Source organism: Gavia stellata, chromosome 5, assembly GCF_030936135.1.
Source record: "Gavia stellata isolate bGavSte3 chromosome 5, bGavSte3.hap2, whole genome shotgun sequence".
In the NCBI taxonomy this organism is placed as follows: Eukaryota; Metazoa; Chordata; class Aves; order Gaviiformes; family Gaviidae; genus Gavia; species Gavia stellata.
In genome coordinates, this window is record NC_082598.1 from 17,280,001 (window position 1) to 17,298,269 (window position 18,269).

The 18,269-nt window shown below is 39.4% G+C and overlaps 1 protein-coding gene across 4 annotated transcripts in view; it reads right to left on the minus strand.

Annotated features, from left to right (window-relative positions):
- PROM1 (prominin 1) overlaps positions 1-18,269 on the minus strand; it is a 59,023-nt gene that overhangs the window by 11,320 nt on the left and 29,434 nt on the right. For 3 of the 4 annotated variants that reach the window (XM_059817700.1, XM_059817697.1, XM_059817699.1), the window contains 11 exons: positions 16,646-16,709; positions 14,269-14,358; positions 12,723-12,940; positions 12,230-12,304; positions 10,976-11,039; positions 9,007-9,166; positions 3,678-3,830; positions 2,729-2,852; positions 2,204-2,307; positions 1,700-1,784; positions 205-351 (listed from right to left, as the gene is read on the minus strand). In XM_059817700.1, the coding sequence (XP_059673683.1) occupies positions 205-351; positions 1,700-1,784; positions 2,204-2,307; positions 2,729-2,852; positions 3,678-3,830; positions 9,007-9,166; positions 10,976-11,039; positions 12,230-12,304; positions 12,723-12,940; positions 14,269-14,358; positions 16,646-16,709 (1,284 nt within the window). Of the gene's footprint in view, positions 1-204; positions 352-1,699; positions 1,785-2,203; positions 2,308-2,728; positions 2,853-3,677; positions 3,831-9,006; positions 9,167-10,341; positions 10,351-10,975; positions 11,040-12,229; positions 12,305-12,722; positions 12,941-14,268; positions 14,359-16,645; positions 16,710-18,269 lie in introns of all 4 variants that reach the window. The other variant, XM_059817698.1, reaches the window with a different exon arrangement.

The following is an 18,269-nucleotide window of genomic DNA, read 5'->3' on the forward strand; positions in this document are numbered from 1 at the left end:
CAGACTGTTTGCACTTAACTGCACTACCTACTTTGTCAATCCTTTATTTCTTAAATGTTTATTGACCTTAACTTCTGAAGCGTTTTTGCTCCAAATTTTGTGATTCTTCAAAACATGCCCTTTCACATAAAAGCAGATTTTTCTCCTTCTTGCCCATTGTTAAAGAAACATTTCATTTTATGCATTGTCCCAGTCTTGTCTCACCTCTGTCAAATATGCTGCAAAGTTTATCCCTTCTATTCCTGAAGAGCTGAAATTCAGAAGATTCTCCTTCCCAATTTCATCCAGCAAAATGATTTTGCTGAGGTTTATCTGTATGTGTTCAATTTTAAGCGCTACATCTTCTGTATACTGAGAGGGAAACAAAATAAAGCACAAAAGTAGTTCATACTCAGTGCATATTCCTCTATAGCCCTTCCCGCCCAAAGCATCTTGCTTTTGCTGACTCATCGCTCCCATGAAGAAGCACACATTGATTTTTGCTTACATCAGTTTAATTCAATTAACTTTGATAGAATCCACCAGGTAATGTTCTTCCCTTCCCTGCAGTATCCACACAGTCTAGCCATGCCACGTTCTAACCCACCTATGGCATCTTTCATATCAATTAATTATTTGCCTTCCATTATGTTTTAAGCAGGCTTCTCTAAGTAGATGTTAGTCACTCTTAAGAGAAGACTGAGATAAAAGAGAATTCTCTTTCCCCTCCAGGAAATGTTATCCTTAAAAATTCTAAGTTCTACCCCCGGCCCTAACAGGAAACCTGGCGAATTCAGTATCTCAGCTGTGGCCAGGACAGACACTGTCTGCTGCACTGGCCACAGGACTGGATGAGACTCCTCTAAATATGTTTAGTGGTGACTAAAGATGACTTGCTTATTGTTACCTGAAGTCTTCTTGCACTGCACCCAAATTTAAAATGTTACTTTTACTGCACAGGCTGTAGAGCAATAAATGAGGAATCTGGAAACCTGACTACCTTCCCAGCCTTCACCATTAGTCTGTTGCTGAAACTCAAAATAATTTTCCCTCTTAGTGAATCTTCCCTGTTCATTTTAATTGTATATTATTTGGGGCAGGGTATTAAGTGTGGGTACAGTGCCTAGCAGAAGAGAACACGGGTCCCCTAGGGGTTGCTGTAATGAAGATCAGTATTATAGGCAACCCCAAAATCAGTAGTCATGTAATGACAGTGCAGTCATGTATTATTACAGCTTAACTGAAAAGATTTTATCGTATCCCAACCCCTGCCCACTAAAATCAGAACCATTCTTAGGAGCACAGCATATCATATCCTGGACCAACATAAATCTGACTGGAATCAGAAGAGAACACACCAAGGCAGGCATTTATATAAACAACAATACTCTTACTAAACACCATAAGCAGCCTTTGGAAGATGCTAGACTTGAACCTTCTATGCAAGTTTCAAAATTAAAACAAACATTAGTATCGGCACCCATTAAAAAACACATCAGAAAACCTTCCATGGCCCACTGAGACTGGTAAAGAACATTTTATTTGTAAATAGATTTCTTCCTTTCAAATTAGCTTGGACAGTTCTTGCCTCTTTGCGGGATGTTTTGTATATAAAAAACAAAATCCTATAAAACCCAGACATGCTATACTGTGTTTAAAAGAAAACACCTCTCCAGCCTTCAAAAATAATCATGAACTCACTCATATTTTCTTTACTTACCATACTAATATTTAGAAATTCATTGATATTGAACAGGTGTTCTAGGTGAAGGGAAGTATAAATTCCTTTGTTTTCCTTGCAATCACTATAAAAAATAAAAATACAGACATCAGCCTAAAAACCACCTTGAGGTCCAAGTGTTAGGAGAATGATTAACAATGTTTTCATATTCTAAGAAAAATCACCCCTTAAAACAAAAAGTTCTGGCTATATTTTTTTGAAGCTTAGTCTGTAAGAAAGTAAGTAATTAACTTCTGCTGGTCTCAAAAGATGCAAAATATTTTTTCAAAAAGCTCAACTAGTATCATTATACAATATTACTCTAAGACTACCTCTAATAACTCATATATAAGAGAAAATTGCTTTTCCTAGTAATTCACTTGAAAATCAGAATGTCTTCTGGAACACATGCCATTTCTGCATGTGCTTGAAATACGAAGCATGGAAGACACCACAAAAACAATATGTATAAATTGAATTAAGACTTGACCACAACTTTAATACCTGTACACTTTTTCGAAAGTCAAGTTAATATTCGGATTTTTAAACAGTATGCCAGAAAGATAGTTTTTCCAGTGTTGATTTAGTAAGTAGGGAGTATCCAAAACCTAGAAGATGAAATTCAGTAATGTTACTATAATTCTGAGTTTTCAATTCATCAATTTATTCATATGCGATTTTTTGACACATACCCACATTTAACCTTATCACCCACTAATGTAAATACAAGCAAACCAGCAAATTCCACCTCTCTGGTGCAGAAAGTGAATATTAAAGCTTCATGTCACCAAGAAATGCTGAATCACAGAAAAATTTATCTCCAAAGAGAGGCATGCAGTATTTAAACTGCGAAGCAAATTAAAAGACAAGAAAGGATGAATGTCTCTATTCGGTGTGTAATGGGAAAGTAAAACCAGATCCAAACTCACTTGAAGTGTCCCATAAAACATAATACACCATACATAACTGACAAGATCATCAGGACTCATGGGGATTCTATTCATTGTTCAATAACTTGAATAACTTCACCTTGAATAAAGTTTTATCTTCAAAGGACTCGCAGACCAGTTTTTCTACATTTCCACCTGTGACAAAAGTGAGCACCACTACAATCATCAGCACCCAGGAGAAAAGAAAACTGAATCCAACACCACTGAAAAAGAAGTAAGTTGAGTAAGTTTTTGCCTTTTAAGAACAAAGTATATATACTTCAGGCAACAGCGAAGCCAACTATTAGCAGCTATAACAGACATATAAAAACTGGTAGATAGTTGAAATACTTCTGTTTTCCAAATATGTTCTTGCCCTCTGAAACATCTTATACATTTCAGCCCTGTAAAGTCTTCAGCTAAAGTGCATCTAAAATGCTCACATTTGCATTGGGTGCGCAAACTCTTTTAAGAGTTAAGTTTAAGAGTCACAAAAGCATACAATTTTCTTTTTTAAATTCAACTCTCTAGCCTTGTGCTCTAAAAAGCATTTTAGATAGATTTCAGATGCAATCTTCTCTTGCACCCAACAGAAATGTCATTAAAACACTGGTCCAAGAGCAATCCCATACCTCCTAAAATGCCCTGAGAAAGTCAAGTGTTTCTTGTCTCCTCACATGGCTTTTTTTCTTTTGAGCAAGTGCTCAAGTGTACTAAAAAGCTACGAATTCCCTTTATATTTTCAATTATCTGTTTGCAGCTGTCGCAGTTTCCAAATGGGCTTACATAGAAATTCATTAGCTACAGCACTCGCCTTAAAATAGTAGATCCGGAGGTTTTATCCTTCATCTATGATCCTCAATGAAAGAGCAACCCAAAGTCCCTCAGTGGAAGTACATGAGGTTAGTATTTATTTTTGTTCTATTTTTTTCAGCACATATACACAGGTAACAAAACAAATTCTTTTTATACATATGTCCTTCAAAATCAATAAAAATAACATTCTACAGGTACCTTTATTTTATTTTTCACCAATAAGTGAAACTTACGCCATAAGAAAGTTTCCTCCAGTGTTGGAGATGCAGCCTCTGGTTGTTGGAGAAGCATGTTTATCATAACCACAGGTGCCACATAGCAGTCCAAGATAGTAAAAGACGAGAATCAGGACCACCATGCAGCACAGAATGAGACAACCCAGCCACCTAAGGAATAAAAGCCAAAGTGCTTGGTTATTAGCATGCAAAGAACACACTGGAGACCTGCAAAATATATCAGGCAATACTATATTCCCAACTAGCCCACTCTCGATTCTGTTTGAGAAACAAATGTTAGCAATGAAAAAATGCTTTTACTACACTAGCATATATTTTGGGCCAGAACATAACAGCTGTTGGATTATAAACAGCTGTTGGATTATAGACAGCTGCTACTGAAGGGCTGGGGAACAAACATCATAGGAACAAGGTGTTCCCAACTCCAGTTACTACAGGTGGACTGTATCAAAGTGTCAAAGTGCTCCAAGTGGAGCAAACAATGACTCAGAGGAGGCAGATGCTCAAACAGTAATTTATTCAAGAAGCAACAGAGAAATTTATGAATGTGTACTGGCCATTGGTCGTGAAGTACATAATTGCTCTTACTGTAAGGCTTACTACTTTTTGCACACAGTGTGTTAGGCTTGTAATTGTAAATAACCGTGTTTCAGGCTATTAAAACCTAGGCTTTGTGTGTCTGTGCTGGAATGCTTTCAATGTATGGAGCAGTTAATGGAACTTGATCAGGAAAAAGATCTTGGATAGGAATTAAACTTTCATTTTTATTAATTAAATCACGTAACAGTTCTAGCTGTCCACATATTTGGAGCACATCCAGTTATTCACACATTTTGTACCTCATTCTAGCCTTTCACCCTCTCTTAATTCCCTCCACTCTTCCTTTTCCCTTTTGTCATCACTTCTCCCAGCTTATATTTCTTAAGTTCCCTTTTCTCCTCCCTGTACCTTTGTGGAGGGAAAGCAGGAACCAGAAAAATCAGAGAAAGGAATACCATAATGAATATGCACAGCCAATAAAAAGAAAGAAAAACATGAATGCTGACAGGCACATTCATAAAAGAATACTTATTAAGAACTACAAATAATACACCTGTAATTAAGAAATGGATGGATAGAAAATAATTTAGACAATTACAGGCTCGTTGGTTTCATTTGTACTTCACGTACTACTATGTTAGGTTTGACAAGAACAGATATTTAAGTGCTAAGTAGATGAGATACATTTCTCCACTTTTTTTGAATCTAAATACAAGATTAACAGAGCCATACTATAGCAGAATGAAGCAATGTAGTCATTTAGTAAAATACAATCTGAGCTTCAAAGACAATATTGATAAATTTGTCAAATTAAGGCTCACCACAAAAACTGCCAGGTAAGGAATGGGCTAAAGGTAAGGTTATAAGTAAGGTTCTTAAAGTTCAGTTTTCTGCTCACTTTTATTTAACATTGCATTAAAGCCACTAGCACACTTATTCTGTAGCAGTGAAAGTGATTATGACACAAAGATAGAAGCAATTATCAATATAGGATCAACTGAAGCTGATCTTTACCTCAATCCCTTCAGTGGCAGGGAGGAAGGCTGATAGGAATAGGAAAGCGAACCTGGTCAACATGTGGCTCAGAGACTGGTGCCATCGGAGGAATTTTGGATTCTTTGACCATGGGGCGGTCTACACGGCACCGGGCCTGCTGGGTGCAGACGGTGTTCAACGATCCTTGCTCGTAAGTTGGCAAGCCTCATCAAAAGGGCTTTAAACTAGATTTGAAGGGGGAAGGGGATGAAGCCAGGGTACCTAGAGATGAGCCTAGGGGTGGCATGCCAATGTCAGGGGCAAGACTGATAGCCCAGCTCAAGTGCATCTATTCCAATGCACGCAGCATGGGCAGCAAACAGGAGGAGCTGGAAGCCGTTGTGCAGTGGGACAGCTATGACGTAGTCGCCATCACAGAAACATGGTGGGACGACTCGCATGACTGGAGTGCTGCAATAGAGAGCTATAAGCTCTTCAGGAGGGATAGGCAAGGAAGGAGAGGCGGTGGGGTGGCTCTGTACGTCAAGGAGTGCTTTGATTGTATAGAGCTCGATGATTGTGACGACAGGGTTGAATGCTTACGGGTAAGGATGAGGGGGAAGGCCAACAAGGCAGATATCCTGCTGGGGGTCTGTTATAGACCACCCAACCAGGACGAAGAGGCAGATGAAGCATTCTACAAGCGACTGGCAGAAGACTCACAGTCGCAAGCCCTTGCTCTTGTGGGGGACTTCAACTTACCAGATGTCTGCTGGAAGTGTAACACAGCCGAGAGGAAACAGTCCCGGATGTTCCTGGAGTGTGTGGAAGATAACTTCCTGATGCAGCTGGTAAGGGAGCCTACCAGGGGAGGTGCCCTGCTTGACCTACTGTTTACGAACAGAGAGGGTCTGGTGGGAGAAGTGAAGGTTGGAGGCCATCTTGGGCTTAGCGACCATGAAATGATAGAGTTTTCAATTTTTAGCCAAGTAAGGAGGGGGGTCAGCAAAACTGCTACCATGGACTTCCGGAGGGCAGACTTTGGCCTGTTCAGGACACTGGTTGAGAGGGTCCCTTGGGAGACGGTCCTGAAGGGCAAAGGGGCCCAGGAAGGCTGGACCTTCTTCAAGAAGGAAATCTTGAAGGCACATGAGCAGGCAGTCCCCATGTGCCGTAAGAAGAGCCGTCGGGGAAGACGACCGGCCTGGCTGAACAAGGAGCTTTTGCTGAGACTCGGGGAAAAGAAGAGAATTTATCACCTCTGGAAGAAGGGGCAGGCAAGTGAAGAAGAATACAAGGACCTCGTTAGGTCATGCAGAGAGGGAATTAGAAAGGCAAAAGCCCAGCTAGAGCTCAACCTGGCCACGGTCGTGAGGGACAACAAAAAATGCTTCTATAAATACATTAACAACAAAAAGAGAGCCAAGGAGAATCTCCATCCTTTACTGGATGCGTCGGGGAACATTGTCACGAAGGATGAGGAAAAGGCTGAGGTACTTAATGCCTTCTTTGCCTCAGTCTTTAATAGCCAGACCAGGTATCCATCTCCCTGAGCTGGAAGACAGGGATGGAGAGCCAAATAGGCTCCCCATGATCCAGGAGGAAGCAGTTAACAACCTGCTATGCCACCTGGACATTCACAAGTCTATGGGGCCTGATGGCATCCACCCAAGGGTACTGAGGGAGCTGGCAGAGGAGCTTGCCAAGCTGCTCTCCATCATTTATCAACAGTCCTGGTTAACGGGGGAGGTCCCGGATGACTGGAGGCTTGCCAATGTGACACCCATCTACAAGAAGGGCCAGAAGGAGGATCCGGGGAACTACAGGCCTGTCAGCCTGACCTCGGTGCTGGGGAAGATTATGGAGAGGCTCATCTTGAGGGTGTTCACGGGACACATGCAGGATAACCAAGGGATCAGGCCCAGCCAGCACGGGTTCATGAAAGGCAGGTCCTGCTTGACCAACCTGATCTCCTTCTATGACCAGGTGACCCGCCTGGTGGATGAGGGGAAGGCTGTTGATGTTGTCTACCTGGACTTCAGCAAAGCCTTCGACAGTGTCCCCCACAGTATTCTCCTGGAGAAACTGGCGACTCATGGCTCGGACAGGTGCACTATTCGCTGGGTTAAAAACTGGCTGGATGGCCGAGCCCAGAGAGTTGTGGTAAACGGGATGAAATCCAGTTGGCGGCCGGTCACAAGCGGAGTCCCCCAGCGCTCAGTTTTGGGGCCGGTCTTGTTTAATATCTTTATCGATGATCTGGATGAGGGGATTGAGTGCTCCCTCAGCAAGTTTGCAGATGACACCAAGTTGGGAGGGAGTGTTGATCTGCTCGAGGGTAGGAAGGCTCTGCAGAGGGATCTGGACAGGCTGGATCGATGGGCCCAGGCCAACTGGATGAGGTTCAACAAGGCCAAGTGCCGGGTTCTACACTTTGGCCACAACAACCCCAGGCAACGCTACAGGCTTGGGGACAAGTGGCTGGAAAGCTCCCCCACAGAAAAGGACCTGGGGGTGTTGATTGACAGCCGGCTGAATATGAGCCAGCAGTGTGCCCAGGTGGCCAAGAAGGCCAACGGCATCCTGGCCTGTATCAGAAACAGTGTGGCCAGCAGGAGCAGGGAGGTGATCGTGCCCCTGTACTCGGCACTGGTGAGGCCGCACCTCGAGTACTGTGTTCAGTTTTGGGCCCCTCACTACAAGAAGGACATTGAGGTGCTGGAGCGTGTCCAGAGAAGGGCGATGAAGCTGGTGAGGGGTCTGGAGCCCAAGTCTTATGAGGAGCGGCTGAGGGAACTGGGGTTGTTCAGTCTGGAGAAGAGGAGGCTGAGGGGAGACCTCATCGCTCTCTACAACTACCTGAAAGGAGGTTGCAGAGAGGTGGGTGTTGGCCTCTTCTCCCAAGTGACGAGTGACAGGACTAGAGGAAATGGCCTCAAGTTGCACCAGGGGAGATTCAGACTGGATATTAGGAAAAAGTTCTTTACTGAGAGAGTGGTAACACAGTGGAATAGACTGCCCAGGGAGGTAGTGGAGTCACCCTCCCTGGAGGTATTCAAGGAGCGTGTGGATGTGGCACTGTGGGACGTGGCTTGATGGGCATGGTGCTGTGTGGTGTGGGTGGGTTGTGTGGTGGTGTTTGGTTTTTTTTCTTTTGGGTTTTTTTTGGTTTGGGTTTTTTTTTGGTAATGGTTGGACTTGATGATCTTACAGGTCTTTTCCAACCTTAGCGAGTCTGTGATTCTGTGAAGTGTCAAAATGTAGGGAGAACTTTATGAGCTTGAGGACTGAAATGACTAAAAGTGGACAAAGTTAAATGGTATGAAATGAAAAGCTTTATGCTTCAAAAGATGAGCTTATTACTCAACTATAGGAGTCATACACGTCTCAAATAGGAAGAATATGTTTTTCTCAAGGTACAATCAACCCATGCATTCACAAGGACAAGTACTACGCCAGTAGGAACAAGCAGGGGTGCACAAAGATTTACAAGGTGTGAAGCAGAATCCCTGATACTCTTCCTCTGTGGTAGAAAGGGTGCAATAAAAAGGGATTGGCTTCAAGGCCTTTCTAGTCCTATGCTCTTGCAACTTAACCTGCAACTCAACAAAACCAAGCCCTAAATAAGAAGTCGCCCTGGCACTGTGAAACAATCCATTCCTTTATGCATTACATCTTTGACATTGCCTTATAGCATCTTTGTTTCACTGTGTTCATCATCAATAGTTTAACTGCCTTTACAGAACATTAAAATACTGCAAAGTATTAACAACAGGTAGCATTTCACTCCTGCCTTATTTCCTGTACATACCTGTAGAAATCGTACTGCTCCACTACTGGAAAATAATCTTGAATGTACGCTTCACTCTGTGTAAGATATATCATCAAATCTGCTAAAATTTTCTGAACAGGGAGTGTTTTTGTGAAGGTAGTGATATTTGAACCAACAGATTCCAGCACGTTTTTGATATCTAAAAGAATAAACATATTGCACTGTTACAGATTCATAGAAGAAATTTACATTCCATGTATGCATTATAAAATGCTATTAAGCCATTTGCCACACGTAACAAGCAAGCCATGAAGACAAGTGTGAGGAAGAGACAAGCAGGCAACAAAAATGTTGAGCTTCAAAGTAACACAGTGGCATTTTAAAACACACATTTTTTAGCATTCAGTTTAATGATGAAAGATGTAGATGTCAAGCCAGAGTTCTCTCTTTTCTTTTGTTATAATGAATGTGTCACTTTTTATCTAGCCAGCTTAAATCTTGCTTTTCATGCAATATTGCAAATGGTAACACTGAGCAAGACAATTAGCCACTAAAAGTTCATGAAGGAGAAGATCCAAATCTATTTAAACTCCATCCTTTGGGAGTACAACACTGTGAACACTGCCTATATTGAGAATCTATACTAGTTATTTTCAATCTTATTAAAAAAGATTAAATAAATTCATTCCAATTAGTTCACAACACTCTTGAGATAATTTGAGGGAAAAAATAGCTTAATTGATCATTATGAACGAACATGCTACCTTGTACTTACAGTTTAGATACACACTATTTAGATACACAAAGACATGATTAATTCACTTATTATACATATTGTCTATTTGTAAAATGCAGTTTCTGTTTGCTTTTACCCTTTATTCAACTTGGAACATACTTGAAACAGCAGGATGTATAACTACAGGTTGTTATTTGGTAGTAGTCAACCCCTTCCTCTTTCTCAAACAAAAACTGGACAAGTTTTTGGCTGTTTGCTTTGATGTTTACTCTTCTAAATTCAACCAGGTACCAAAACACTCTTTTACAAGTTTACAAAAAAATGTGGGTTTTTTCTAGTAAAACTATTTGTTTTATTTGATTTGTAACTCAAACTCAGTTTTTATAAAAACAAAATCCCAACAATTTATAAATAGATAAATTAAGATGGCCTGTTTGTGTTCACGCAAAACAGCAGATACTGAAAATCAGTAAATGTGCACTACAGTTCCTACTGAAAAGCATAACATCAGCTTTAGAAAACTGGCTCACTTTAGGCAAGTTCACACAGTATACTATGCTTGTGTACATACTGTGTTTCATTTTGCCCGGGGTGGGGGTGGGGGGGGAGTGGTGGTGTGTGTGTGAAGAAAAACTTACAAGGAACAGCTGTTTATATATGCAGAACAGGTCCACAATGCAAGAACAAAAATTAAAACAGATTAGTATACATACATTATACTACATTTTATTCAAATGTCAAGTGTCCGGGTACTGTCAAAGAGTAACAGTTTAAAGCCCAAGTAACAAAACAATTAAGACAGACATCTAAGTTATCCTTAAGGCATATTTATACCTTCCCTTCGCCATTCACTACATTTTAATACAGCAGCAGGCAGGTTTAGTTTTTAACATCACACTCTCAAATACGTCCTAGACATGTTGGTCAAGGAAAATTAGCTTTTCAACCAAATAAAGATAAAGCATCAGTGTGCAGTTGGGATCCCAAGATTTCTCATTACCTGAGCAGTAAAAACCTTAACAAATAAAACTCCTCCATCAAATACTGTATGGTCTATTTTTAGATTTAATTTTGGGTCCTCATTAAGACACAGTTGCTTTTATGTTATTCTTGTGGCATCAAATTTTTAAAAAAAGTTAAGTTTTACATTTCCATTTTTAATGATCCTTAGCCCAGAAAATATACTATCAATAAAAGAAAACAAAAACATCAGTAAGTGACGTAAAAACATGAACATTAAACAATCAAAGTGAAAAGATAGTTTGTCCTCACCTGATAAAATACTCCTGGTTTGATTCACCACTAAGTCTGGAGTATCATTAAATGCTGCATAACCCTAAGAATGGAAGTTAGAAAAATTGTATTAAGCTTCTCATTGCCAAATTACTTGCAATTTTTTTCCTTTTATACAAGGATTAAAAGTATACACATGATAAAACGTATGTGGTAATACTAAGGAAAATACATTTTTATCACTGCACATCAGAAAAGGTCAAAGGAAAATAGGAATTCAAGTATATTTCAGATTCATTTTTGCTCTCCAGGATACTCCTCGAAAAAAAATACCTACATTTAAATACACATGCATCAGTCACTATCATCTCAAATTTTATAGTACTGTTGCCTGTCAGATCTATCTCAAAAAACTGAGAACGCACATCTGAAGACGCACTAAGTGAAAGGAGTTACTGTGTACAAGTCAAACACCTCCTCTTTACAATTCTATGCCTTCTTAACATGAAATGCGTGTTACAAACAATGAAATCCAACTGCCTCTAAAGACACTGCAATGCTTTCTTCAGTGAGAAGGGAAAAGAAAGGGTCTAAACCATGGGGACCAAGCTCAGTAGCTCATCTGGATAGGAGGGAGAAGCCCCTGAAGTAGATGCTTGAAGTCTTACTTCTGGCAGGCCTGATCACTTCAGAAGCAAGCAGGGGTCTGAGCCTCCTATACATAGCCTTTGGTTTCAGGAAATGCCTTCTAGTTCTAGCAAATGTTTTTAGATTGCTAGATTTTTGAACTGCTCAAACGAAGCCATTTTTCCTAGGTGAAAATCATGGTGTTTTGTGGATAGTCTTGCAAAAATACTAATAGTAATTACATTAAGTCCATTGCACGAGATTTAATATCAAATATGCACATAAAGAATTTGAAAGACGTATTTCAAAATAGCTGGAATACAACTAATTAGGAGAGCATTTATTTTTCTCTAGTTTGAACCAAAAAATATAGAGCATGCTAGTAGATCCATGTTTCTGCCTTTTTGTTTTTTAAGGATTGTTCTTTCAAGCTGACAATTAGCAATACATCTTTGATCTGTAGTATCCTGGGGATATAAAGCACTACATTCATACTTTCAAATATTAAATCTTGGCCAAACAATGGAATAATAAAAAGAGATATCCACCATGAGGCAGAATAAGGCGGGAACAATAGAATTCTGCTTCAGAAAGCCAAGAGAAAAAACAAGTGATATGTAAGCATCCGAGTTTATTAACAGTTTACAAGCCCATCAAGAAACATACCTTTTGAACCAGACTAGAAAGGTCTATTTTAAGGACATCGTTGACCTTGGCAAGCTGTGAGCTCACACCTGGCAACTAGGAAGCAAAAAGCATCCTTGAGTTACAACAAAGTAGTAGTCTTGCTAATTTACTAAATATTTCAGAGACAGGAGAGAGGGTAAAGAAACTAGAAAGATTATTTGTAGTACCTTTCTAGCACACTCCTGAAACTTCCGCTGTACAGAAGTAAAGCTTAACCTCAGTATTTTTGGGAGGGCAGATTATTTTACTGCCCATAGCAGCACTTTAATGTAGAGCTGCTTGACATGACACATACTTTATCCTCTTCTGCACAGCAGATGAAAACAGTGACTGGAATTACCCAGAAACACAGACTAAGGGAAGGTCACTTATCTCACAAGTGACAGCACACACTGAGCCATTAAGTTGCAGAGATACTACTGGGCTTATTCAAGACAATCACACTGTAAGACTCTGAAAAATATTCTCTTACCCCACTAAAATTGGCATTGATGTTCAGTTGATTTAATGAATTCCTGATGATATTGCAAGTTGAGGCAGCCTGAGCCACAGAGCATGCAGAATCATTGAGGGTGTTGCTTAGATGCATTTTAACATCTGTCAAGTTTGCATGAAGCCTCTCTGTTCCCTCCTGCAAAACCTCTACGGAGACGCTCACATTTTCCAGTGCTTCCTTTGTTTCTCTGATGGCTGCAAGGATGTAAAGTTTTTAAAAAAAACTTTAGTTAGAAACCAGCCTATAGATACAGATATGAAGAGAAAGTGCACATGCATAAATGCTATGATATTCTTAACAATACTGATTTAAATAACCCTGCCTCCCTCACAGAAAAACCTTCTAGCACAGAATACGTATTTATTGCACATAAAAATACATCACTTATGTTTTCCTACAAACAAATGGATAAGCTCAGGCTACTGTTACTGAGACTCTATCCACTTCCCAGACTACTCTTTTCTACCCTTTCCCTACCTCTCCTTACCCAGTGGCTTCAGTAAAGAACTTAAACACTTGGTCATTAGAAATTAAAAGAAAGCCCATATCCACAAAACAGTATTTTCAGTATTTTGGTTATAATTCAACTCACAAATTACATAGCTGCAAGATGAAAGGGAAAGAGATCATGTTGCACCAGCAAGCATTGAGTGTTCAACATTGTCTGGCTTTAGATTTCATACCAATCACACAAACCAAAAAAACAACCACTGAACAGGTGTTTAGTAGACAAAAATACTACACAGATACAACTAAAAATACACAAGTTACAAAAATAAAGTGCACTTCACACAACACAAGGTTTTATTGTATTTTTTACCTTTGATAGCCCTTTCCACTTTGACTTCAAGACAAATACGAGAAATAATGCAAAAAAGGAGAATGATGACAAGTGAATGAGAAAGAATTCATGGGTAAAAAAAAAAACAAAGCGACTCAGGTTCACAGATACCTTTCCCTTTGCTCTATAAGCTGTATCTGATTCCTGAAAAAAACCCCTTAAATAGAAAAAATAATAAAAGAATATTTTCTTTAAAGGGAGACAGAAGTAAGCATGAGCAATGCTAAACTCAAAGATACAATGAAGAAGTAATGGTTAACACTCTCATAATAAGCTTGGCAGCGTAGAGGACAGGGCCATTGTATGTTCATTCCCTCATCTGTCAAAGACTAACCTGCAAAGACCTATGAACAGTTCTTAAAGCACAGTTTTCCTAGCTGCCCTTATATTCAACTGAAAGGGACAACCACCTGGAGCAGGGAATTCTGATTTCATCGCTCTTTAATGACTGCTGAAACTAGGTATCAAAAATGGCACATAAATCTTGATTTATTTTTTAAATATATTTATAAACCTTAAAATATCTGAAATCCTCAGTTTAAAAGAAACATCAAGGCATGTAGAAAAATGGTAAGTTGAATCATGGTACTGCGTAAAGCCAACCCATGCTGTGCACTAGAAAGATGATGCCTGTCTTACCATGGCAACAGAACATTAATACAACAATATGTACATCTTTACCTCCTGCCATTGTCAGAGCCGCATCAAGTGCGGGACGCACTTCTTTTCCCAGCTGTTCTTGAACTCTACTTCCAAGCAAAGGTCCAACATCTGTAGCATGAAGAGATAGAAAAACCCATTCCACACTAGTTCAATTTAAACTACCTTGTAGCATAGGTGCTGTCAAACTCTTACTTAACAAATTCTACATACATTATTAAAATTTCTCTACGTCAGAACTTAGTGACAGAAGATAACGCAGGAAGACAGTTCTGCTTTAGCTAGCTATGAGCCTATAAATGAAAGCAGTAAATCAAAATATGGCAGAGAATATGCACTAGCACTTGACCATACAGATAAAGACACATAACATTTCAACAAACTCCAATATATATTTCATTGCATTTACCACTTTTTTGGAAACAGATTTTTTTTCCCCGCAACCTATCTTAAAGAGGTCCAACATCTGGACAGGGATTTTGTGGTATACTCTTTCACTACACACTGTGTTTTCATAATGCAAGAAAACCAAGAAAATGAATTCTTTTCCTTTCTCTTGTTCCTCATGTATCCAGCAATATCAAGGTCACCCACATCCCAGAGCTGCCAGCCATCTCTGTTGAAATCCCTTAAGCGTGTTAAGCACGTCTGCCAGTCCCTGCCCCCTCACCCAGTGCATTCAGCACTGATGCTCACAGTGCGGGCTTCATGCTTACCCACCGCTATCCCCACCTCCAAACCCTCCTGTGTCACTGCCCACAAACAGAAATGAAGCTTAGTTCAGCAAGACGACAGACAAATGCTGAGCAGAGTTTGGTGAAGCATCTTAATGTAACATATCCTTTAGGTAGTCGCTGGGTCCCCTCCATTTTCAGATCATGGTAAACAGCTTTTTGAGTTTTTTGCTCTTGATGAGATGGGAGTACCACATGGTACAGAAGCATCCATTACTGTCAGCACTGTCATGTCTGGCTTGGGATGAGAATTTTTATCAAACAGACAACACTTCTCAGCATTTCCTTAGGATGGGCAAACTGAACTCATCTACATTTCTCTCAAGGTTTATGCTACTTTTGATTCCCTTAGAATGAAATCCTTTTGTCCCCAGGTGTCACACACTTAATTCTGGTATTTCAAGAAAGTAAAAGCTATCTTTATTTATTGATGAGCACTCTCATCACAGATCCAGCTAGGTTCCTATTAACTAACATATTAAATTGGCATTGAGAACAAATAAATATTTAATTTGAAATTTTGTTTGGAGTGCCTAGGAAGCTACAAGCTAGTACTTGAAATGCAGATGTCAATTTATTATTATTATAGACTTAAAGATGACACACTTTTTTTTTTTAGACCAGAGTCTTCCTGCTTAGAATTAAGTAGGAAGACTACTACTCCTACTACTACTTTTGCAACCACATTCAATGTGCTTTAGTAGCCTCATATAGACAAGATACATTGACGTCAGGGTATGCCAAGCTGGCTGCATTGAAAACTACCTTTACAATACGTTTTAAACCTAGACAGAAACATAGATTCTGGGCATGATAAGTCAATTCATAGTAAGTGGTATGCTGCCACAGTTGCATAGTTTGATCCCAGCAACAATCCTGTTTAAAATCGGTTTTGGTATTTCTGTATTTCACTTAGTCTGAAATGCAGACTTGTACGCATTTTTAACACCTGCTAACAATGCATCTTGAATTCTAATCTGCACTGAGTATGGTCAGTCCTTTCTATTATTACAAGTTTTGGAAAGTGATACTTAAAAAAAATATAAAAATCAGTGGTTTGGCCATTTCTGTTTACTGAGAGCTTTAAAAGGTGACACCTCGTATTGTAACTGTGCTGAAGGGGAAAGTGCAGCAGTTGTATATCTCCTGCTCTTCAACTGCTCATTCTGAAATGGCAAATACATTAAGCAGCTTTAGAAAGAAGATAAGCTTATACCTCAACTTCTAGCTGAGTAAAGGACAAAGGTATAACAATAAAAATAAACAAATACAGAGATCTCTCACTTGCTGGAACCACCAAAAGAGCTAGTAGCTCTGTTCCTTGACATTTGGCTCTGCAGTTAAACTGAGGAATAATATTCTAAAAAAAGCATTAAGTATTAGTGGTTACTGAACTACAAAAAGGAAAATAAAATATTAGCCTGACTTATTGTATAAGCAATTTAGTAAAATACCTTTATTTCAGGAAATAACATGCATTACACCAGCTCCGAGACATTTTATGTGAAAAGAATTTCAGGTTTTAGTCTCATTGAGAACACCACTTCTGCTTGAAAACCACATTCTCATAAATAAAATTTCACTTTGCATTATGAGCTATTTACATCATCTTACTGAAGTCTTTAAATACACGTTGCTAACTGCCTTTAAATCAAAGTACTTACCATTTAGCTCAGAGAGTGCTTTATCCTTAGTTGTGTTGTACTGGCTCACCAAGTAGTCAATTTGCTGAAAAGAAGACGATAAAAACCCTACTAAAATAATTGGAAAAAAGTAATGCTTTTAAATAATGAGTCAAACTGCCACTCTGAAACAATTAAAATATTTGTGCAAACCCCCAAAATCCTGGCTCTCTACTGTTTTCAGTTAACTAAGTATTTTAAAACCTTGCTTGGCAAAACTACATGTCATAGAAGATGTTTTTAATTGGGAAATCTACCTAATTGGAACATCTCTGGGGTAAAAGATTCAGGTTAAAAGTGTTATGTAGCAGGAACTGTGGCCTTATGAAGGCTGCAAGTCAGTCAGGCCAATAAGGTTCTGCATGTCTTCATCTCCGTTATTTGACTTTCTAGTGGCGTTAGTTCCTCCTCCATGGAGAGACACGTGACACGTTAATGGGGTGGTAATTTTGAAGCAATTCACCAATCAGACTGGCTTGTATCTGGGCAGCCTCACAGAGTGCCTCTTGCAGAAAGAAGCTGGCTGCTTTGTCTTAATGCAAATGGTTTTCCTTACCCCCAAGTGGATTTGGCCCAGTCACAACTTGGGCTCTACCAAGTCACCGTAACAATATGAAACAGCAACTTAGTTATCACCAGATCCTGGGTCTGGACAAAGCGCTATCAAATAACCATCCCAAATGGAAATTTTACTATATTAATGTCTTTTCAAAATTAGATAACCTTCATTGATTTCTGCATGTTTAAAATAACGCATCACGAATCCTGCTCCAATTGAGTTCAAGTAATGTAAAGGTTAACACACTTGACAAATGGGGTTCCAATTTTAAACGTGACTCACGTGTGTACCAAAGTGTATCTGGCAGTGTCAAACTTTCCATGGAGTAAAGAAAAAAATAACAGACAAGAACCCACCCTCCAGCCAACCTATCAACCATACAGCAGTGGATATAATTAAATGACAAAGTATGAGGCAGACCTCCTTTTTCTAAAAAAGGAGAAAAAATGTGAGGATTTCTTACCAAGAAGGCTGTAGGTATATTTGTTTGTTTTGTCTTCCTAGGCTAACCCTAGGACTAAAATTTTGCAGGGCTACGTTTTGCATTGTCTCCAGCAATGTTACAGACAAAAGGCGATTCTGTATAACTTAATAGTGTTATCACTCAATACTGACAGTCTGCCAATCTTCTATGACATGAACTCTTAACATGTGACTTCTTTTTACAAATCCTCTTATATGCTGTAAAACTCATACTGATGAGTCAAGGACATCAGTTAGGATTTCAGAGCTTTAAAGCCAATTAGTTGGATTCTACAATTTTTTCAAGATGCTGAAGTCCTTCGCCTATCCTTAAGAAATTCTTACAAATGTGTGTGTATATGCAATACCCATGTACCTTGTCTGTCAAAATGACTTAGAAGATATATCTGACAACTGCATGATTAAGTGCCATCAAGTCTAAAAAAGAAAAATTAATAATCCTGCACAGAAACTAAAGCCCCGCTACCTGAGACTTTGAGGAACGCCTGGCACAAATATTCACGTCCTGACACTTTCAAATTCAACAATTCAGGCATTTTTATTAAGTTTTTAGCTAGTGTCTAT